The 22,324-nt window shown below is 40.7% G+C and overlaps 5 protein-coding genes and 1 long non-coding RNA gene across 6 annotated transcripts; 1 reads left to right on the top strand and 5 right to left on the bottom strand.

Annotated features, from left to right (window-relative positions):
• Positions 1 to 2,973: 2,973 nt before the first annotated feature.
• LOC110861780 (gastrula zinc finger protein XlCGF7.1-like) lies at positions 2,974 to 4,842 on the bottom strand. Its single transcript, XM_022110908.2, has 2 exons — positions 4,397 to 4,842; positions 2,974 to 4,304 (listed from the first exon to the last, which is right to left on the bottom strand). Exon 2 carries the CDS (start codon positions 4,135 to 4,137, stop codon positions 3,196 to 3,198), a length of 942 nt encoding a protein of 313 aa, XP_021966600.1. The 5' UTR covers positions 4,138 to 4,304; positions 4,397 to 4,842; the 3' UTR covers positions 2,974 to 3,195.
• Positions 4,843 to 5,337: 495 nt separating this feature from the next.
• LOC110861747 (zinc finger protein 431-like) lies at positions 5,338 to 7,422 on the bottom strand. The gene is made up of 2 exons (XM_022110869.2): positions 7,283 to 7,422; positions 5,338 to 7,144 (listed from the first exon to the last, which is right to left on the bottom strand). The coding sequence occupies exon 2, from the start codon at positions 7,091 to 7,093 to the stop codon at positions 5,960 to 5,962; it is 1,134 nt and encodes a 377-aa protein (XP_021966561.1). The 5' UTR covers positions 7,094 to 7,144; positions 7,283 to 7,422; the 3' UTR covers positions 5,338 to 5,959.
• Positions 7,423 to 10,106: 2,684 nt separating this feature from the next.
• Positions 10,107 to 11,803, top strand: LOC118433264. Its single transcript, XM_035845020.1, has 4 exons — positions 10,107 to 10,410; positions 10,492 to 10,607; positions 11,185 to 11,344; positions 11,445 to 11,803. The coding sequence occupies exons 1-4, from the start codon at positions 10,332 to 10,334 to the stop codon at positions 11,732 to 11,734; spliced, it is 645 nt and encodes a 214-aa protein (XP_035700913.1). The 5' UTR covers positions 10,107 to 10,331; the 3' UTR covers positions 11,735 to 11,803.
• Positions 11,804 to 11,852: 49 nt separating this feature from the next.
• LOC118433265 lies at positions 11,853 to 13,392 on the bottom strand. Its single transcript, XR_004833280.1, has 3 exons — positions 13,099 to 13,392; positions 12,726 to 13,011; positions 11,853 to 12,642 (listed from the first exon to the last, which is right to left on the bottom strand). It is a non-coding gene; the product is annotated as an uncharacterized LOC118433265 (long non-coding RNA).
• A 1,093-nt stretch (positions 13,393 to 14,485) lies between these two features.
• Positions 14,486 to 17,001, bottom strand: LOC118433254. The gene is made up of 4 exons (XM_035844996.1): positions 16,419 to 17,001; positions 15,677 to 16,114; positions 15,279 to 15,440; positions 14,486 to 15,199 (listed from the first exon to the last, which is right to left on the bottom strand). The coding sequence occupies exons 1-3, from the start codon at positions 16,574 to 16,576 to the stop codon at positions 15,326 to 15,328; spliced, it is 711 nt and encodes a 236-aa protein (XP_035700889.1). The 5' UTR covers positions 16,577 to 17,001; the 3' UTR covers positions 14,486 to 15,199; positions 15,279 to 15,325.
• Positions 17,002 to 19,314: 2,313 nt separating this feature from the next.
• Positions 19,315 to 22,151, bottom strand: LOC118433232. The gene is made up of 5 exons (XM_035844940.1): positions 21,715 to 22,151; positions 20,982 to 21,414; positions 20,754 to 20,906; positions 20,399 to 20,669; positions 19,315 to 19,895 (listed from the first exon to the last, which is right to left on the bottom strand). Exons 1-5 carry the CDS (start codon positions 21,885 to 21,887, stop codon positions 19,846 to 19,848), a joined length of 1,080 nt encoding a protein of 359 aa, XP_035700833.1. The 5' UTR covers positions 21,888 to 22,151; the 3' UTR covers positions 19,315 to 19,845.
• Positions 22,152 to 22,324: the final 173 nt, after the last annotated feature.

The raw sequence follows: 22,324 nt of genomic DNA, 5'->3' as shown, positions 1-22,324 counted from the left end.
ACGAGTGTAATTTTCTCGTCGTCGGAGAGGTGGAGGAAACGATGACGGGTCAGGGCCCGTTCGGAGGAGAAACTTTATCGACAAGTGGGACACCTCCCCCCCCCAACTTTTCCCTCGTGTGGACGACAACATGACAACTGAGTTGAGACGGAGCTTTGACTCGTCTGCTGCAGAAGTAGCAGACGTGTCGCCAGCCCTGCGCCACCTCCGCGCGCTCCTCGCGGCTCAGGTGGACGAAGAGATGCTGGGTCAAGTTTGCTTTTTGGGTGAACTTCTCTTTGCAGGTGGGGCAGGCGTGGTTCTTGCGACCTTCGTGGCCATTCACGTGGTCGACAAAGTCGCGACGAATGAAGAATGCTTTTTCGCAGTGGGGGCACTTTGCATGGAAAAGTGAGGACCGCTCCAGGTCGGCCGCGTTGAGGTGGATGCGGGCGTGGAGGCGAGCACTGGTTGCGTTGGTGAATGGACGAAGGCAGATTTTGCATGGGACTTTCTCAAGACTTTCTCAGTGCGAATAAGTTGTGGTAATTTCTTGGCGTTTGATGACCTGCTGCTGGCTGAAGGTGAGGGCACGTGGTTATCGTCACGTGCTGGTTGGACAGGGTGAGGAGGAGGTGAAAGTCGTCCATTCTCTTGAGATTGGTCCTCTTTGTTCACTTTATCCTTTTTTGGGGGCGAGCGATTTCTGTCGTGTGACCAATTTCTGGTTGACCTCTATCCCGTCCAAGGGCAAAGTCTCGGAAGTATCCCCGCTAGCAAAAATCTCTGTACAAAATATTATTGCGTCAACTTGTTAACATAAGCAAAAGATTTTGCATGAAAATTCGGAATGCACTCTTACCAACGACTCGTTCTTCAAATTTCGCGTGAGGTGAGGGTGTTCCGGAGTAAAAAAAATCTTTTGAATCCTTTTTAGAACTTGACAATTTTCAACAGACGTTCAGCTCGTCCAACTTTATTTCCTTGTGTCGTTCTTCTCTATCTTTTTCAATGTAGACTTGGTGGAAATTTGCAAATGTTTAAAATTATTGAAATTTCTGGAGGGAGTGAGCTCTTGTTTAATGGGAAGTTTGTTGGTCTCTGACTCCTTCGGAGGGAGACATGGCTTCGCTTATCTGCATATCCCAGCAACAGCCACGTCTCCTGTAGCCAGACGTACTAAAAAGGTTACAAAATGCAGAATAATTTATGTACGGAGAACTACGCAAGAAAATCATGAGACGGGAAAGACGTTGGTGATGGTTTGATCATTTATTTGTTATTCAATGCAAATTGAGACGCTTGTCCACCTCTGAAGAAATATGCATGCATGCGCCCAGAATCTCGCAAATTTGGGTATGAATCGGACTTGCTTTTCTCTGATGCTGCTCTATGCAAGTAACCATTTGCAATAAATAAGGGGAGAACGTTATTTTTGTCCGGGCAAATATTTTGACCTGCAAGAAATACAGTAACCAAACCCCGGCTCTATAAATAAATACTGCATACGACGCATATTTCTTGCACTTTCCCCCAGTTTCTTGCCCCTCGCATTTCTTGCGTGGCTTTCTTCGAAGTCCAAGAAGTGCACGTGACAAACCCGCAAGAAACGAAACCCTGGGGGGAAAGATCAACAAAAGGAATTCTGCATACGATCGAGTCTGGATTTAACTTTTCTTGTACAATGTTATTATACGCATGCACATTTAATTTAATGGAATGAAAATGAGCACTTTGATCAATCATTAAATTACTTGTGGCATTCTCCTACACCGGAAATGCATGCGGAATTTCGGAAATTTAGTGTAGGTATTTGTCGCCAACCTTTTATCTGTATGCTCAATGGTTGATTTCTTGTGTATCTATGCATGTATGACACTGGAAGAAATATGCATGAAAATACGTCTCGTTTAGTTATGATGCTCGATTTGTTCTCGTCCTCCTCCGGCTGAAGTTACGTTTTATTTCCATTTAACAGAAACAATTCATAATTTCCTCAACTAAACCCAAAGTTTCCACCGATATGAAAAGTATGGTGGAGTTTTACATTTCTCGATGGAACGCTCCCAAAAAGAATGAGAACGAGCAGCATTCATCAATTATTGAGGCCTGCGGATCAAAATTAGTATGCAAACTGAGATTTCCTGCAGAATTGTTTGTTCATAAATTCGTCCCTTTCGATATGCACCCCGCATTAACCTGAGCCCTCCGAAATTTAAGTGTGATGCCCAAAGTGACCGATCTTCTCGTCACGTTGAAATAAATATGTCGTCACTCTTCCATCGGTGCATTTATGTCGTGTAACGCTCCCTATTCGATTATGGGATTGCGTGTCCTGATTCACATCCACTTTCGCGGATGCCCCTTTTCTTTGTGACGTTGTGCAAGAAATTTGTAGTAGAAACTCATTTTTTTACAAGAATAATGAATAAATTTATTTACATCAATACCGACTGAAAAATATTGACTTTACAGAAATGCTCGTATTATAAATACGTGGGAGAGCTAATGCTATAATTTATATTTTAACTAATTATCTATACGGGAACTTATTATTAAGTTTTCGAAAATCTAAAACCTTGAACTTGATCTTGATGATCACTAAAACTAACCTGCTGATCCTGAATCTAAAACTACACTTTTTTTTCTCTTCTCTCTCTGCTTACTCTATATATACGTGATCACCATAAGCCACGCCTTCTTGATCATTACCTTTACTTATGCTACATATGTATAAACTACGCCCTCATGATCATGATGATCATGATGACGTAGGCATCATTCTGTGCTCCTCATTCCTATCCTCTCTTCCCCTTCATGATCTCCTCCTGCACACAATATGGTTTGGACACACATGAGAGGCGAGATACTTATGAAAACTACATCTATGTATTTTGAATCCCTTGACCTTTGAAATGCTGATGTCACATTTGCATCAGCGTTCCAAAGGTTGCAGTCGGCACATGGAAAAATGGGAGCAAGACGCGACCAGAGTTTTATACAAAAGAGAATGACTTTACTACAAAAAATCGTCATGGTCAAAAAGGTAACAAAAATGGGGTCATGTTTACAACTTAATACTTCAATTATGCCATTTTCATGAGTCGTACAAGAATATTTATCGCGTCGTAAATAGTGAAATCTGAAAAAGTTATAAAAAAATTGAAAAAGTATGGGAAACATGTCGCAATCTGATGAGGGGTCAGTTGGGGGACTTTACTCAGAGGGATGAAACTTCTTCAAATGCGTCGCAAGATAGCCTTTCTGCGTAAATGTGTGACCACAGTGGGGGCAAGGGTGCCGGATTTTGACATGGACACCCTTCACATGTCGCACCATGTCACCCTTCCTCCCGAATTTCTTGGGGCACTCGGGGCAAGCGAAGTCCTTCAACTTCCGGTGCACCGTCGTCTTGTGCCTGTTCAGAGTTACTTTTTGAGTGAAGGCTTGACCGCATTGGGTGCACTTGAAGGGTCGCGGATCCGCGCTGTGAATGCGTGCGTGCCTGTTTAGGTTATATTTTAAACCGAACAGCGCCCCACACTGGTCGCAGGGGAAAGGTTTCTCCTTCGTGTGGGAGACCAGGTGCTCATGATAAGTGCGGTTGTTGGCGAAAATCTTGTGGCAAAATAAGCACACTCGACTTACACGCTGCTCCACGAGTGCGACCTTTTCGGCTTCGTTGAAGTGGAGGAAACGATGACTGGTCAGGGCGTGTTTGGAGCAGAACGTTTTTCGACAAAGGTGACACCTTCCGCCCAGCTTTTCCTTCGTGTGGCGCGGAAGATGACGACTGAGTTGAGCTGGCGTGGGGAATCGTTTTTTGCAAAAGTAGCAGTCGTGACGCCAGCCCTGCCGCACCTCTGCGCGCTCCTCCGAGCTCATGTGGACGAAGAGATGGTCTGTAAAGTGTTGACGAATGAAGAACGCTTTTTGGCAGTGGGGGCACTTTTCATGGAAAAGTGAGGACTGCTCCAGCTCGTCGAGGTTGAAGTGGGTGCGAGCGTGGAAGTGAGCACTGGTTGCGTTGGTGAAGGGACGAAGGCAGATTTTGCATGGGAACATCTTCTCCACGACCAAGCTTTGTGCCAACGTGGGGTAAGAATTGCTTAGCTTTTGATGACCTGCTGTTAGCTGAAGGTGATGACACGTGGTCATCGTCACATGGTTGGCCGGAGTGAGGAGGAAGAAGTCGTCCGTTCCCTTGAAGACGGTCTACTTTCGGCGACAAGCGCTTTCTGTCCTCCGAGAAATGTCTGGTTGACCCCCAGAACGCCAACGTCTGCTCGGAAGTTCCTCCTCTAGCAAAATCTCGATCTCTGGCTCTAAATACAGACCAAATTATAAAAATTATTCGGTCAGCATCGGTATCGAGTTGAATATGAGATTTTATATGAAAATAAGAACGCAATCTTACCAATGGCTCAAATTTGGGGGAAAGACGTGATTTGTTCCGGAGGAGTAAAAAAATCTTTCCCCCGAATCCTGCTCCACAATTTGCAACCAGCTTTCTTCCCTTTGCTCTCTTTTTCTCAATGTGAACTCGGTGGAAATGGGTAAAATTTGAGAAATTTCTGGAGGAAGAAGTGAACTCTCCGATGGATTCGTTTATCTGCATACCCTATCAAGAGGCAAGTCTCTCCGACTGAATCTCGTAGTCAGTCCGTCCAGCAAAAAGGAAACGAGATAAATTTGTGTAAAGCAAGAAAATCGTGGCGAGAGGAAGACGGTGATGATCATGTTCATTCATCAATGATTCAATGCAAATTGTGACGTTTGTCCAACCTCTGGGAGAAATCTATCGATAATCTCTCAAGTTTGGCTATGAATGAATCAGAATTCCTTTCCTCTGCATTCTTATGCTAGCAGTGGCCGCGGAAGGGTGAGGAACAGAAGGACAATGTCCCCATGTTCGATGTCGGCATCATATCCCCATCGTAGATATGTATATAAACCCGTCCCTCCCCTAACCTACAATGTTAACGTCCCTCGGGTGTCCCCACGGCTTCCGGGGTCAATGCCGTGCAGTGCTATCTTTTTGCCTTTATATTCACCTCAGAATTAGAATTATGCCAAAGTTTCATGAAAATGAGGGATTGAAAAGAAATTCTGTCTGCATGAGTCTAGGTTTCTTACATTTTCTCATAAAATGTGACCCTGAATGAATATTTTATTTAATTGAAATTGGAACTTTGACTAAGCATTTAATTATACTTATATTCTATGTAAACTGACTGGACGAAATACCAATTGATGCAGAATCTTGCAAATTGGGTATATTTCTTATTAGCTGGTCATCCTTATGCGCAATTTTTGATTTCGTACATATGCATATTACTAATATTACTGGGAGAAATATATGTATTCAAAATCTTTCCCGTTTATTTATTAATGTGGCTAGATTTGCTCTCATCCTCCGGCTGAAACATGGTTTTATTTCCGGTGGAGAGAAACAATGCCTGATTTTCTAAACTAACAGAAGTTTCCACCGATATGAAAATTAAGCTGGAATTTTAGAGTTTTATATTTTGAATGGTTTTTATAATATGCAAATTGAGACTTGCTGTTGCAGAATTATTTGTTCATCTTGGTCCTTTTAGATATGCAACCCGCAACCTGAGCCCTGCCCGAATAATGAATGCCCTGTCCTGTGTTAAGTGTGATGCACAAACTGACCCTTCTTCTCGTCACGGTGAAATATGTTGTTGTCATTTCGTGCGGTGCATTTTTGTCGGCGCATTGAAAAATGGGAGCGAGCAGAGTTTTACACAAAATAGAATTCCCTTACTACATAAAAATCGTCAAACCGTAACAAAAATCGGGTCATGTTTACATCTTACTAATTCAATTACTCCATTTTTATCAGTCATACGAGAATAATTATCTCGTCACAAATGGTGACATCGGGAACATATAAAAATCTAAAGTATGGAAACATTACACGTAATTTGACAAGGGGTCAGTCGACAAACGAAGGACTTTACTCGGAGGGATGAATCTTCTTCAGATGCCTCGCAAGATTGGATTTCTGCGTGAACGAGTGACCGCAGTGGGGGCAAGGGTGCCGGATTTTGGCATGAATATTCCTCAGATGTGTCACCATGACACTTTTCCTCCCGAACTTCTTGGGGCACTCGGGACAGGTGACGTCCTTCACCTTCCGGTGAACCGTCTTCTTGTGGGCAACCAGAGTTACTTTTTGAGTGAAGGCTTCATCGCATTCAGTGCACTGGAATGGTCGCGGATCCGCGCTGTGGATGCGCGCGTGCGTGGTTAAGTTACTTTTAAAGCTGAACTGCTCCCCGCACTGGTCGCAGCGGAAAGGTTTTTCTTTCGTGTGGGAGACCAGGTGCGCATGATAAGTTCGGTTGCTGGAGAAAATTTTGTGGCAAAATAGGCACACTCGACTTACACGCTGCTTCACGAGGGCGACCTTCTCGGCCTCGCTGAGGTGGGCGAAACGATGACTGGTCAGGGTTTCTTTGGAGGAGAAGCTTTTTCGACAAGTTGGGCACCTTCCGCCCAATTTTTCCCCCATGTGGACGACAACATGACGACTGAGATGGGCCGAAATTCTGAATCGTTTGGTGCAGAAGTAGCAGCCGTGTCGCCAGCCCCGCCGCACCTCCGCGCGCTCCTCCCCGCTCATGTGGACGAAGAGATGCGTGGTTAAGTGTGACTTGTGGGTGAACTTCTGTTTGCAGATGGGGCAGGCGTGGTTCTTGCGACCTTCGTGCGCAGCCACGTGGTCGAAAAAGTCGCGACGAATGTAGAACACGTTTTCGCAGTGGGGGCATTTCTCATGGAAAAATGAAGACTGCTCCAGCTCGTGGGGGTAGAGGTGGGTGTAGGCGTGTCGGCGAGCACTGGTTGGGTTGGTGAAGGGACGAAGGCATGTTTTGCAGGGGAAGATTTTCTTATTGCCGATAAGTCGTGGTAATTTCTTTGTGTTTGATAATCTGCAGTTGGGTGAGGGGGACGCCACGTGGTTGTCGTCACGTGGTGTTGGCCGTGGTTGGACGGAGTGAGGAGGAAAACGGTACACTTTCTTCCCTTCCTCCTTTGTGGGGACGAGCGCTTTCTGTCCTCTGAGCATTTTCTGGTTGACCTCCATCCCGTCGAATGGCAACGCCTCGTTCTGCGAGAAGTTTCACCGCTAGCGACCCTTTCAATTACCAAAATATTATTATTATCGTAAGTTGAAGGACAGATTTTGTATGAAAATTCAGAACACAGCCTTATCAACGACTCGTTCTTCAAATTTCGACGTGAATCTGGTGTTCCGGAGTAAAAAATCGTTTACAATTTTCAACAGACGTTCAGCTCGTCCAGTTGTCGTTCCGCTCTATCTTTTCAACGTAAACTTGGTGGAAATTTGGAAATGTTTAAAATTATTGAAATTTCTGGAGTCAGTGAGCTCTTGTTTGATGGAGAACTTGTTGATCTCTGTCTCTCCTTCGGACTGAGATATGGCTTCGCTGATCTGCATATCCCACAAACAGACAAGTCTCGTACAGCCAGACGTACCAAAAATGTAACAAAATCAGAAGAATTTATGTACGGAGAACTACGCAAGAAAATCATGGGACAAGCAGCAACACGTTGGTGATGGTGCCCATTGATCATCCATCAGTTATTCAATGCAAATTGAGACGCTTGTCCACCTCTGAAGAAATATGCGTGCGCCCAGAATCTCGCAAGTTTTGGGCATGAATCTGACTTGCTTTCCTCTAATGCTGCTCTATGCAAGTAACCATTTGCAAGAAATAACGGGGAGAAAGTGATTCCTTGCAGGGGAATATTTTGACCTGGGAGAAATGCAAGGTGCAAGTAACCACACCACCCCGGCTCCATAAATATCTACTTCATACGACGCGTGGCTGGATGGCGCATATTTCTCCCAGTTTATTGCACCTCGCATTTCTTGCATTGCTTGCTTTGAAGTCCAAGAAACGATTGTGACAAAACCGCAAGAAACGAAACATTTGGAGGAAAGGTCAACAAAAAGAATTCTGCATGTGATCGAGACTAATTTTCTTAACTTTTCTAAAGCAATGTTATTATACGCATGAATATTTAATGAGAATGAGCACTTTGATCAATCATTAGATTACTTGTGCCATGTATGCAAATTGACCACTCCTGCACGGAAAATGCGTGCGAAATCTCGGAAATTTAGTGTATTTGTTGGCAACCTTTAGTCTTTATGCTCAATGCTTGATTTCATATGTATTTACGACACTATTACTGGAAGAAATATGCATGGAAAATACATCTCGTGTAGCTATGATGCCATATTTGTCCTCATCCTTCTCAGGCTCCGGGTTCGCTACCCCGGGTTTTTGTGGGTTGGGGTTTTTGCGGGTTTTTGTGGGTTTTTGTGGGTTTTTCCGGGGTTTTTGTAAGATTTGGGGACAGATTGAAACAAAATCCCTTAAACTACAACTTAAATCAATGCTAATTAAATTGACGGATTCATCATGAAATTTTGAGAATTTTCATGTACGACTTGAATTTCCAAGTTTTATTGCATATTTCCAAGTTTGCATGCGAAATATGAATTTTCGATTTAACAGTCCAACTCAATGATAACGCTTAAAATTGCATGTCAAAATCGTATATTAAATTACTTTTTATCTAATATATAATTTAAAGAATTTTGGTTCAACCTGCCCCAAAATCTACAAAAACCCACAAAAACCCACAAAAACCCAAAAACCCACAAAAACCCCAAAAACCCCGGAAAAACCCGCGGGGTTGGGTTTTTCTAGAAAAACCCCGGGGTTTTCCGAACCCTGCTCAGGCTGAGCTTGGGGTTTATTTCCATTCGACAGAAATATCTAATGCCTGGTTTTCTTCAATAAAATCAAATTTTCCCACTGTATGTGTATATGAAAAGTATGGTGCATGGAATTGTAGAATTTTATATTTCCGGATGGAATGCTCCCGATAAGAAGATGAACAAACATTCATCAATTATTGAGGGCAGCGGATCAGAATAATATGCAAACCTAGACTCAGATTTATTTATGGACCTTCGTCCCTTTCGATATACAATCCGCAACAGTGGCCGCGGAAGCTGTGGGGACATCTGGGTATGGTTGTACCGTTCCCTGCTCCCAGGGAATTTTGGGAATTTTAGAATTCCCAAAATTTCCAATTTTCCGGGAATTTTGGGAACTTTGGAAATTGTTGTTTTCGGGTATTTTTGAGAAATTAATTGCGAAATTTGAATTTGAATAGCTTTGAGTATTTGTCCGATACAAGAGTGGTCTTCTCTCATATGGGAAATATTTAAAATTGTCAATGTTTTTCAAAATTTCGTAAACTTTACATCTCTCCCCTTCTTCGCTTGTCATGTCCAATTTTGAAGATTTAGTTCTACATACATATTTATCTAAATATGTACATATTTACATATTTATTCATAAACGATTATGTTTGCTAATAAACTCGAGAATGTAAACATTTAACAAAAAAGTATCAATCATATGGATTAATTAATTACTATGCCATGCAAATTGATCACTCCGGTGCATGGAAAGCATGGAATTGTATGTCGCATTCTTTACATATTTTCCACACGACAAGGGATATACCTTCCCTAACAAAGCAACATTTCTTATCGTGTGTCTTACTTAACTAGCAGACATGTATGCGGTACTCCAACGACTTTGTGTTTAATATTTAATATTTATTACTTGTAATTTGAACAACGTTATGAACAATGAAAGTATAAAAGTCTTAGAGAAAAGTATTGTAAACCCATTATTATGCTTCATTAATTTTGGAATCCGTACATACGTTTTCGAATTTGTATAGTTAAAACAATGGGCAAACTTGTTTCACGTCCATAGAAAATACATGCATAACTCAATTATGTACATGCATTCAATGTGTAAAAAGTATGATGACTTTTATATTAGTGCACTCTTAGAAAAACGGTATTGAATCATCACCAAACGGGGAGCCCACATGACTTAACCAAATTGTGATAATATTTACCCCACATTGTGATAAATCTTCCCCACAATGTGTAAACGTAACACTGGATAGTGAGGATTTATCACAATGTGGGGTAAATATTATCACAATTTGGTTAAGTCATGTGGGCTCCCTGTTTGGTGATGATTCAATACCGTTTTACTAAGAGTGTGTGCAGGCAGAAGTACAAGCATACATACAAGAATGTTAAGAATTTAGTTGCGTAATTTTTTCAACGTGCAGGGATAAATTTATTGTGCCAAGTTTTATCGTTCTGAAAGTAATTATACATCCCGGATGGCATTTACATATGTGCCCATCGATGAGTATTGAGTACCGCATACATAAATATTGATTATTTGCTAAACATGGAGCAAGTTGTGCAGCAGTCTAGATTCCGTCCCACCTTTCTTATCCTCTTCTCAATAAGTTTACTTCTTGACCCAGGTAGGTAGAGGATAAAAATACGGATGTGATAAGGACATGGTAGTGAAGAGGGTTCTGGTCTAAAAGTAAGATTTTCTCTAGGATGCAGCATGCCTGCATTAGACCCGGATGAAAATTGGGTTTGCGACGTGACCCAAGTAGGCAGAAAGAAACCACTGTCCGGCCATTGTTACACCTATCAACAATGTCAATGGAGAGTATGTAAATTAGGAAATATATAACTTTTTATTAAAACTAACGATAACCAAGTTTGTACTTTTAATTAAGAATAAAATCTAATACGCCCTGAGATTATCTTAAATAAATCGTCCGGTAAAAATGTCTTAATTTGCCTTATCTTAATTTGTCAGGAGTTTAAAATTTTATAATTCAGAAATGTCTTAATAAAATCGGTAATAAGTTTTAACTATTTTTTAGTTAAAATGTAAAAACAGATGTATTTTCAAACCACAAATAACTTAATGATTAAAAATACGCAAGTATGCACTTTATACAATTTTAAAAAGTGACAAAACAACAAAAGCTAGGTAATTTCTTAACCGATTTTAATTAAATTAGTGCATTTGTTGTCATTTTGTAAATTGATTTTTTTTTAATCTCAAAAAAGACTCTACTCAGAGGCCATGCACAGACCAAAAATGGTCATTAAGACATTTTAAAGGCTACCTTTTCCTAAACTCCAGGCAAATTAAGACATTTTTACCTGATGATTTAAGATAATCTCAGGGCCCATTAATAGCCACACTTTTAATTAATTTTCTCTGTGTTGAGTAGGACTTTATGGATTATGACATGGAAATATTGACTTGTCCTGATGACAAAATTTATGACAAAAGTATCAACGAATGCATCAATGAAAAATCAATCTCCTTCGACTTTGAGAAAAGTAGATGCGAGAAGAAGAAGCCTAATGTGTCGTCAGCAAAGCACAATTGTACATATTTGCAAATTATTTTATACTTGATGAATGAATATAATTCATAAGTGAAGATATAATATTTATTTATTTATGTACTATTTTGTTATTAATCTAGCTAAAACTCCACAGCCTGGAAGAAGCGTGACCAAGGAGCCGCCACCACAAGCAAAGCTGCCAAAGACCCCTACAAAATCTGCTTTTTCGTCCTCCGAATCCACCCCAACGGTCAAACCTATCCCTAAAAATGATCCAAACCCTTTTGATTATCAACCAGTAAGACCAAAGTCGTCGGAAGAAAAATTTACTCAACAGCCTAATTTTTTCACACCGTTTAACAACTTTCCTCCAACTGAAAAATCTTCAAGGAGAATATTATTTCATGAACCTTTTGTTAAACCGTACTAAATATTTTGCCAACAAAAATCGAGGTATTTGGCCCAAATGGGAATAATAAATAAATTAGATTCGCCATTATTATTGTTTTTTAATTTAATTTTTATTTTTAATCATTGATTAATGCACAAAAAAACTGACCTTTCTTCTTGTTTTATTTGTCTGTACGATTCTAGTTTTCCTTAGTGAGGAGTTATTCCATTTTTTTAAATATGAGATAATGTAGGTGGGAAAATGGGAGCGAGAAGTGATCAGAATTTTATATCAAAAGAGAATGACTTTACTACATAATTAAAAATCGTAATGGTCAAAACGGTAACAAAAATCGTGTCATATTAACAACTTGAATTATATACATACGTCATGCTTATCGGAATAAAAATCTCGTCAGAAATGGTGACATGAGGAAAATGTAAAAATATATGTAAAACCCATCGTCAGCAGGTGACGCTCAGTTATGCTGTTGTTTAGCAGGAGGAGGGCGCGGGGTGAACGATCTTCACATCTTTGCCAACATCTGACTTGGTCGTGTCCTGCGGGTTGAGGGGGTCGCCGCGCGCTCCTCGCGGTTCAAGCCGACGTGGAGGAAGTGGTGCGTAGTTAAGTGCGCTTTCCGGATGAATTTCTTCTTCCAGTGGGGGCATTCGTGGTTCTTCTGGCCTTCGTGCGCAGCCACGTGGTCGGTACAGACGCGACGACATAACTTTTTTTTGTCAGTGGGGGCACCTCGCGTGGAAAAACGAAGCCTTATTCTCCAGTTCGTCGGAGGTGAGGTGGGTGCGGGCGTGGAGGCGAGCACTGGTTGCGTTGGTGGAGGTATGCGGGCATTTTTTGATTTTGCATGGGAAGATTTTCTTGGCTTTGGCTGGCGGCGAGTGCACGTGGTTATCGGCACCTCTACCAACTGTTAATTTCTTTCTCTGCACAAAATATCACTACGTCAGCATTCGGAGTAGAAGTAGAACAGATTTGTCATGAAAATTATATAAGAAAACAATTTTACCAACGCCTCCTTCACGTTTGGGCAGATTTTCTTATTGCCAATAAGTTGTGGCGATTTCTTGGCGTTTGATGACCTGCTGTTCGCTGAAAGGGAGGGCACGTGGTTATCGTCACGTGCTTTTTGGACGGCGTGAGGAGGAAGTCGTCCAGCCTCTTGATAACCTTCCCCTTTGTACATTTTCTCCATCGTGAGGACGAGCGCTTTGTGTCGTCGGCGGAGCGCTTTCTAGTGCGCGTGCGCAGTTGACCTGTTGAACTGCAATGTCTCGTTCTGATCGTCAGTTAGCCTTTCGATGACCAAAATATTATCAGGTCACCATGGTCTGAAGTTGAAGGACAGATCTTGCATGAAAATATTCAGAACGCAATCTTACCAACGACTCGTTCTTAAAGTTTGGAGGAGGCGTGTGTAAAAAATCTTTCGCTCGTCGAATCCTGCTTTTTTCAGGCTCCGCCACAATTTTCAACCTTTTTTCACTTGCAGCGTTGTGCTCTCCTTTTCTAAATGTGAATTCTGTGGAAATTTGGAAATGTTTAAATTTCTGGAGGAGGTGAGCTCTCGTTGGATGGGGAGCTTGTTGGTCACTGTCTCCCTCGGAGGATTGCTTCACTTATCTGCGTGCGTATCCCCACCAACAGCCGACTTAATCTCGTAGTCAGTCCGTCAGCCAAAAAGGCAACAAAATGAGGAATGATTTCTGTGATAGAATTAAGCCAAACAATCCCGGAACAGGCAGGACGGTGATGATGGTAAATATTCATTAAATATGCAATGCAAATCTGCATATGATCGAGTCTCGATTTCTTACCGTTTTGCATGCAACGTGACGCATACAAAATTAATTTAATCGAAGTGATCGTAAACACCGTGATGTAAATTGACCAAAATATCACATCACAAGATGCAAACCTGGTGGATTAAATTGAGAGAAAATTGTCCACTGATACAAATTATGGATCTTTATAGTTATCAAACTTCCTTCCAGTTTATGTGTCCCTCTTTATTAAAAAATTGGGGTTATCATGGGTTAAAAGCGTGCATTTTTCCACTCTGTCGAGAAAGCAGGTTTGACTTTTAATTCAGAAATCATACTTGGTTTCTCAACGTGAGAAAAGCAGTGGCCAAGAAAGAAGCTGGAAGAACTGCAAAATCCGTCTCATTTTTCCACTTGTGTGAGACTACATTCGTGTACATTGCTCAAAATAAATTGGTCCATGTTCCATCGATGGACCATTTTTTTTGTAGTCCATGGTCCATTTCGAGCTACATTCGTGTATAAATGACGAATTGACCAGTCTTTTAAATATTAGGTGACCAAACAAATCATCCCTGCAGTTTGCCACGAAAGTGGATACCTGTTCACTCTCATTCATTTGACTGATACTGATTATGATAGTGAATGAAAATGAATTTCCTGTCATTTAAGTAAGTGAAAATGACTGAAGGATTCCGTCACTTCAGACGAATGACTGTGAACGAAAGGATTTATCATTCATTTTATTTTTCATCCTATGCTTAATACATGGGCGAAGTAAGAAATGAAGTGATGAAGATGAAGTGAAATGAAATGAGTTTGAATGAAAATGACTGAATGTGAATGAAAATCTTCCCTCAGAAATCGGAATGACTAACTTTTGAATGAATACTAAATTTTTGAACAGGTACATATTATTATGCGAAAGAGGAAGTATTTTAAGCGGTAGGTAATTACATAATACTTGATCATCAATTATTGTTGGAATATTCAAATGTAAAAGTTAATTAAGATCAACCTTAAATTAATTAATGTTAAATAGTGTTCTAATCATTCTAATCTAGGTTCCACACATCGTAATTGATCCATGAGACTGTTTTCCCTTATTTGTATCGTTCTAATTATGCATGCATTTCTAAAACATGAACAATTAACTTATGTTAAATTAACTTTTAAATTAAAATTATGCATCTTTATTAATGATGAACCACGATAACAATTTTGATATTTTTTCCTATATAAACTACACATTAAAATTCTACACATTTCTCTTCTACTCTGCTCAGTAATCAAGATTGACATAATAGATTCATTATAAAAACATTTTAGCATTCAACGAGGAATTTCAGATATGTAGGTTTTTGCGCATGATAAGTATTTACGTTTAATTGAGATATATGTAGTTGACTGATATTCACTTTCTTGCCCACCAGGCCTGCGACTTGTGGGAATTTTGACGATGACCGAGCACGGAGCGTTGTCGCCCCCAGTTGTTTTCATCACGCCCATTGTTTCCGGGTCGTTGCAACGCGGACATCGGCGTGCTTGCAGCGGCCGGTTGGCCAATGTCGACGGGGGTTGCTTTATTGGAATTGTTGTTCTGCAGGTGAGAATCCCACAGAAGATGAATGGAGCCGACGGGATCTTCATTTGTGTGGTCTCTTGGTGGGGGAGGAGAGTCCTCGATCTGTTGATTTTTTAGTGGCGGAGTATTCTCCATCTGGAAAAAAGGACATTTTAAAACATGGAATAAAGTGTCACTTTTTTTTAGTGTTTTCGAAATATGTAGTTCTGCTAACATCTTCAAAGTCGAGCTTTCTGCTGACAGGCTTGAGTGTAAATTTGTCTACATGTGAGAACGTCGTGGTGGACTGGGAACTGGGGTTGGGGCTGGTACTGAGGTAGAAGTATTCATTCTTCGCCAAGTTCGACACTGTTTCTGTCTCAGAACAGGAATCCACCTGAAATGAGGTCAGAATTTAAGTTAACAGTGATCAAATTTAAGAAAAGATGGAGCTTGTCCGGAGCCAAGAATATATTTGTTAATTTGACTATGTAAAATATGCTACAATTCCACCGTGACCGACGTTTATGATAAGAATGACGGGCAAATTGGACATTTAACTTGTCATATTTGTCACAAATTTTAAATGTGTGACAAATTGGACATGTCATGACGGCATATTTCACTGCTCACCATGTTAAAATAGGGCCCCAATACAGCCTCCACTCTTTGGGCAGGTCTCGCGGACCAAAAGACAACACCGTATTGGCCCAACTCTCCAGTTTTCCTGTCGCCAAGGAACTCCGTGCCCTCTTCCTGCCCCCCATCGCCCCCTCAGATCCGGTCAGAGGAGACCCGGAGTCCAGAAAATTCCTTTCCCGTGTCGTGTGAACGGTGACGTTCGACGGAGGGGTAATTAAATTGCCGGATAAGATGCTTATGACATCGGACGAAGTTTGAGTGTCGCAGGTGGATTCTGTATCTTCAAACCGATGAACAAAGTCCGTCGACCATCCCCTCCGGGACTTGGGACGAGGTGGGCGCGGTGGGGATGCAAGGGTGGGAGGAAGGATTGATGAGATGGAGGCTCGTAAGTCGGTCAAACAGAAAGGGTCGGAGGATGAACTCGTCCTGAAAAGAACAAACCAATTAAACAAGTCAGTTAATTATTTATTATTGATTTAAATATGTGGCAGGTCTGCATTCCCAAATTAAGAATCCCAATGAGTATTGAGCAGATATCCATGCAAAGATAATTAGTTAATCAATGTTCTAAAAAGATACCAGGAATTACAAGGATTTTACTAAACAGTATCTTACCTTTTCAATATTTTGAATCTTTAATCAAAACTTGGATCGATTAAATTTCTCGTCTGACATGATTTGCAAAGGTCTGACTTGAAAATTGATAAGGTTACCGAAGACCATGACCTACCCTTCAGTACTGCTCGTCACTACGATGCCGCGGCCGTGACCCTCCGGATTTTCCAGTGCCGAGGAAGATTGCTGGGCGGCCAGGTCGAGGCGCATAAACTTACTGACGGGGGAGGGATTTGAGTTATCATCTCCACTTGTTTCGTTGTTTCTCTTCATGATGTGACCGTAGTTAAATTATTGTTACAATTTATAGAAAATTATACCACCAAATTTGGAGAATAGATACGATGAATTTAAAATCTTGCGTTGACTGAGGCGAGGCCTGCCTGACTGGAGAGACAAGTATTGACACTACTCTAAATTGATTACGACTGGTAATTTATGACTAGAAAAGGGACCGAGATAAGTGAACCTATCTTTAGAGCTTGAGACTCAACTATTTAGTTAATCACAGATAATTATTAATTAATTTTGCCGTTCTCTCCCAGCCGGCCGGTGGACGGAGATGGATCAGCCGCAGCCTCGATCTCAGCTCAACTTTTCCAAATTATTTTCTTCTCAACGCCACGGCAACAGACTCGCCCGTCTTGAATCTCAATTTCTTCATTTAATTCATTCCACCACGGAACAGTTGATGGCGACAATTTACTAAATAATAAGTACAAATTAATGAAGTACAATAAAATGTTACACTATTCTATTATAAATATATGTATGCATCTTCACACTTAATTAATTAACTAATTAATTGTATCAACTTTGATAACTACGAATATAATATTAAATTATGTAGTAATTCGACACTTGCTTTCTTCCTAGATCATCCAATTTTATTTTTGAATAATATCACATACATTTCCAGATAACCTTTACATGCATAATATACATTCAGTGTTTAGCTTTATATGTTCCTTACTCTGTTCGGATTTTGTACTTTTGGCATAATACAATTATTAGTGAGACTATAATTTAAATTAGCATATTGACGAGAACACGTATCATGAGATCAGGATTACTGGTTAAAAATCATAATATAATATAGATGAGATGAGGATGAGACATATACACATTTATCACAGCATGCGAATTTCACTAGTTCAAAATTCTTGTAAATGCAGACTTCCAGAATGACCTTGCCCCCCTCAACCCCCAATAGGAGGTAAGGCGTCTAAATCATGCAACTGCTGGTGCAAGAGGTTCCACTCCATAAGGAACAGGATAATCCTCCCAGTGTACAGTTGCAAATCGAAAAGAGTCCCGCTAGTGTACATCTACAATACAATAACAATTAGCCATCAATTAATATTAATCACGATTACAAATAGTTGACCTGAACTTACGATATGTACAAATCTGGCACATCCTGGTATTTTTCGGGTATCATATTCGCGAACTAGGCGAACTACACTGGTGTCCCCTGTCTTGGGGAGTGGAATCCGTTTGAGGGTTAACGTGTCCATGATGTGGCACGCCCACTTCCAGAAGCCTGTCCTCCTAAACGACATTTCCGAATAGTTAGTTATCGAGTTAATTAGTAGTTAAATGTGTCGAAATTGAGGAGAAGTGAGGGACGCAAAGTTGCCTTGAATCGGAGCGAGTGAAGGAAAGTGAGCTCTGGGAAAAAAGTGCTGCTGGGCTGGTGAGTTGACCTCCCGACGGTTTTCCAAGTTCAACCGCAACCCAGTTTTTCTTCTCACAAATTTGACTCTTTTTGGAAATTGAGATTATTCTGGAAACTTATTCTGGTTCAGAAATAACTCAAAATGCTATTTGAAAATATAAAATTTGTTACCGGAATACCTAAAATTTCATGAATTGAGAGCACGAAGGATGTAAGATTGTTCTGAAATTTCTGTGGGGACATTCCACACACTTCCGCGGCCATTCTGCTAATGGACTCAAATGGTGTCTTGAGAGACCAGTGGCGGCAGGACAGGGGGACATGGTCCCCACAGAAATTCAGAAAAATCCTACTCACCTTTCGCATGTTAGTAAGACCCTCCTCTTCTTACCGCACAATGCTTATGTCCCCCCTATTCCGCCGCCACTGTGAGAGACTTATTTAAAGAGAATGTTGGGACGAAGTGATTTTCATTCGTCTTGCTAAAATCCTCCATTAGTTTGACATTAACTCCGGAAGTAAAGAAGGTGACAAAGAAAGAAGAGTGCAATGAAGGCCCCACCCGAGACGCCATCCGCCGCCACCGTCCGACGGACCCTCAGGTGGTTGCAGGTGGTTGCAGGCCCGCGTCGGGAGGCCGGCCGGCCCCCGTCCGTCAAGGCCGGAGATATGGGCACGCCTTGAAGCGCAGGTACCAAATGTTTGTCTTTACTTAGATTGAGGAATAGCTTTTGGTGGCCAATTTCTTCAAATTTACGAATATTTTGACAAATTATAAATATATGCATCAGTAATTTATAAATTACGATTTTTTAAAAATAATATTTACCAATTTTTTTCAAATTTAGGAATAGCTTTTCATCTTATTGATATTTTTTTTTAATTTTCGAATACTTCACAAATTATTGACCAGTTTTTATAATTTACTCGTTGAAAATTATTTACGAGTTTTTTTATATAAATAACTAACCAAATTCTTGTAATTGAGGAATTGCTTTAAAAATAAGTAAGAAATTTGGTTGCCAATTTTTGCCATTTTTTTAAGTGATGAATTTCTCATTTTTTTAACAGGAAGCAGAGCTGCGTGCCGTGGGGAAAGAGTTCCCGGCGTGAGCTCGAGCTTATCGGCGGGGGGACACTCTGGGGGCAGCGATCCTGCTCCACCGAGAATACGCTGGCCTGGTGGTCCCAGCTTCCGTCGGGTGAAGGGAGTTAAGGACCAGGAAATTCTGAGTAAGTGCAAAAAATATAAAATTTGTGTACAAAAAATATTCAAAATTTTGTTAAGTAATCTTGAAAACGAGAGAAAAAATAGTACAACTGCAATAATTTATTCAATTTTTTTTGTCGTTTACAGATTTGCTGCTGCTGCTGCTACAGTTTATGAAATTCCTAAGAATCTGAGTGTCGTAAATGAAAATAAAATATAAAATAATGAAGAAAAATATATATGAACACATCGTTATTTTGAGTTACTTATATCACTAAACTAAAAATTAAATATATTTATGAGACTGTTCTCCATAACTTTAGTACTTCATTCCCTGACGAGATTCCAATTATGCATGCATTTCATATCGAATTTTGAAGTCGAATAGAAAAAAAATATATCATAAAAATTCTGTTTATTGGCAAATCGCGATAAAAATCTTGATAAATTTTTTCTACATACATTCTATAAATTTTCAGATTACTTAGAAGTAGAACAGTTACGTATTTCAATAAAAAGCATTTGCATGAAATTAAAATTAAATATAGGCTGATGCATAATAAATTTCTTAACATTTAACAAGATTTTTAGGAACATTTCGGCATAATAATCAGCGTATTTAATTTATAAGGACTGGATTCATCAAGACGGGACTTATTTTTCTTGACCACGTGGCTTATGGTTTAGACGTGCTTTCGCGATTACTGGGAATATGAAGGTCTCTCAGCGTATGCTCTCCTATTCTGAGGCTAAAACGAGACCCAATCTATAACAAATTTAATTGGTATGAAATTTGCGAAAGACACGATCTCCCAATGGTCACGTTTAGTAGAGATATTTGCATTCAAAGAGGAGAAAACGCAAATTAAAGCTGACTCTTTCTAAATTTACCTGATTTTTCTCCTCTTCGGATGCAAGTATCTCTGCGAAACGGGCATATTGCGAGATTACATCTTTTGCAAAGTTCACGCAAGCGACACATCAGCATCGGCACGAAAAGATATTTGTATCCAAAAAAGGAGAAATTATCGCGCAGTAAATTTGGAAAGTGTACAATTTGTCGACTTTAAGGCACATTTTCTCCTCTTGGGATGCAAATATCTGGGCCAAACGTGCCCATTGGGAGATCGGGTCTTTTACAAATTTCATACTAGTTGAATTTGCCATCGATTGAGATTAGTTTGACCCTCAAAATCTGAGAGCATACGTTGGGCGATCCCCATCGTGGGTGGGGAGCGTCGTTGAACACGGTTATCTTCATCATCCTTGCCATCTTCCTCGTCCCAGCGTCGTTGCAAGCCAGGCATGGGTGCACTCGCCGCGGTGGGTTGACCATATCCGGTGGCTTTCATGTAGGACGATGATGACGCCTCATCAGCCTTCTTATTCTCCCGATAAGAATTCCAAATCAGGCGAGTCGAATCTTCCGGATCTTTCACCCAATTTCTAGGTGGGGGGAAATCTTCAATGTCCCCAATCTGAAAAAGGAACCCAGAACATTTTAAAGCATGCAATAAACCGAAATTTCATTATTTTTCTTGATTTTTTTAAGCTCTGCTAACTTCGTAAAGGGACGGCCGTCTGTTTACAGGCTTCAGTTGAGACTTGTCTACTTGAAAAAAAGCTGATGTCGACTGTGAACTGGGGCCGCTCTTAGAATCAGACAGATTTCCATTCCTGGTCAACTTTGACTTTGTGTCGGAGCAAGGATTGACCTGAAATGAGTTTAACAGTGATCACATTTACATGATTTCACTTCGACTGCTAACCCTGTTAAAAAATGAACTCACCGAAGTCTCGAGTTCATCGGGGAGAAATTCTGGAGGAAAAGGTGAGGCCTTGTCGGCACAGCTGGACGTTTCATCCCCCTTGGACACCGAACCATGTCCCCTTTTCTTCCCCGACATGGCCACTCCAGGCCCGGTTAATGGGGGCATCAAAGCCAACATATTTCTCTCCGGAGTGGTGCGAACGACGGGACGAGTGGTCAGTTCCCCGGTTAAAATACCAACAATATCCTCCGAGTCTTGCGGAATGTCGACGGGATTTGGAACAGTGTCGGATGTGGAGGTAGAAGCATTTGTTAGCCGTTGCAGAATTTCAGAAAATTCTGAAGATCTTTGACGGGTTGGGCGCGGTGGAGATGCCAGGCCGGGGGGCAACAAGGATGAAATAGACACCCCCAAACTACTCAAGGAAAACGGATCGAAATTGGAGCTTGCCCTGAAAAGAACAAACCAATTAAATCAGTCAGTTAAATATTCATTATTGATTTAAAAACATGACAGCCTGTCATTGACAGGTATGATGGATTTCCATTGGAAATTTCCATTGCTCAGTACTTGGAATTGTCATCCTATTTAGAGATCCAGAATTACAAGTATTTTACTAAAATGTATATACCTTATCCTTGCAATATTTTGAACCTTATCAAAACTCGGATAGATTAGATTCTGATGCGATTTGCAAAGTTTGTCACCTCTCATTTAAAACTTGATAAGTTTACAGACGACCATGACCTACCGTTCTGTCCTTCTCTCCACGACCATCCCACGACCCTCTTGATTGTTTAGGGCGGATGCAGCCCGTTCAGCGGTCATGTCCATCTTGAGCCATTTGCACTTTCCCGAAGAAGGGGCCGAGGACGGGGGACTTATTGGGTCAGAAGAAACACCTTGCTCATTGTTTCGTTTCATTTTTTAACTAATTAATTGATTCTACTTTAATACGACAAAATACTGATTGTAAGATCTATCACAAAAATGAGATCAAAAACTTTTGAAAACAATCAACTCGTCCGTCGACTGGCTGACTATTTAAAGTTGATAATGAGAACTACTCTATCTTGACTCAAATTATTACTAGGACATGATAAATTCAACTAGTCTACTAAAACTTAGAAAATAAGATTTTGCGAATCACATAATTAATTAATTGAGCCGTTCCTTTTCCAGCCGGTCGATGGATCAGCCAGCCTCGATCTCCGCTCAACTTTTTCCAAATTATTTTCTTCTCAACGCCACGGAAACAAGGCTCGCTCGTCTTGAAATCTCAATTTCTTCATTTAACTAATTCCACCACGGAACAGTTGATGGCGACAATTTACTAATTAATAAGTACAATAAAATGATGC

This window comes from Folsomia candida, unplaced genomic scaffold, assembly GCF_002217175.1.
Source record: "Folsomia candida strain VU population unplaced genomic scaffold, ASM221717v1 Fcan01_Sc045, whole genome shotgun sequence".
NCBI lineage: Eukaryota > Metazoa > Arthropoda > Collembola > Entomobryomorpha > Isotomidae > Folsomia > Folsomia candida.
This window is presented reverse-complemented; position numbering and strand designations above follow the sequence as displayed.

Bases quoted from the DNA above. Each gene is read 5' to 3' on its own strand.
- LOC110861780 (XM_022110908.2), bottom strand. From the start codon at position 4,137: ATGACCACGTGTCATCACCTTCAGCTAACAGCAGGTCATCAAAAGCTA.
- LOC110861747 (XM_022110869.2), bottom strand. From the start codon at position 7,093: ATGGAGGTCAACCAGAAAATGCTCAGAGGACAGAAAGCGCTCGTCCCC.
- LOC118433264 (XM_035845020.1), top strand. From the start codon at position 10,332: ATGGAGCAAGTTGTGCAGCAGTCTAGATTCCGTCCCACCTTTCTTATC. The intron at 10,411-10,491 runs GTAGGTAGAGGA...GATTTTCTCTAG, and splicing joins AAGTTTACTTCTTGACCCAG to GATGCAGCATGCCTGCATTA. The intron at 10,608-11,184 runs GTATGTAAATTA...TGTGTTGAGTAG, and splicing joins ATCAACAATGTCAATGGAGA to GACTTTATGGATTATGACAT.
- LOC118433254 (XM_035844996.1), bottom strand. From the start codon at position 16,576: ATGAAGAGAAACAACGAAACAAGTGGAGATGATAACTCAAATCCCTCC. The intron at 16,115-16,418 runs GTAGGTCATGGT...TGTTCTTTTCAG, and splicing joins GTGACGAGCAGTACTGAAGG to GACGAGTTCATCCTCCGACC. The intron at 15,441-15,676 runs GTGAGCAGTGAA...ACCTCATTTCAG, and splicing joins TGGGGCCCTATTTTAACATG to GTGGATTCCTGTTCTGAGAC.
- LOC118433232 (XM_035844940.1), bottom strand. From the start codon at position 21,887: ATGAAACGAAACAATGAGCAAGGTGTTTCTTCTGACCCAATAAGTCCC. The intron at 20,907-20,981 runs GTGAGTTCATTT...AACTCATTTCAG, and splicing joins CCGATGAACTCGAGACTTCG to GTCAATCCTTGCTCCGACAC. The intron at 20,670-20,753 runs GTTAGCAGAGCT...TTCCTTTTTCAG, and splicing joins GACGGCCGTCCCTTTACGAA to ATTGGGGACATTGAAGATTT.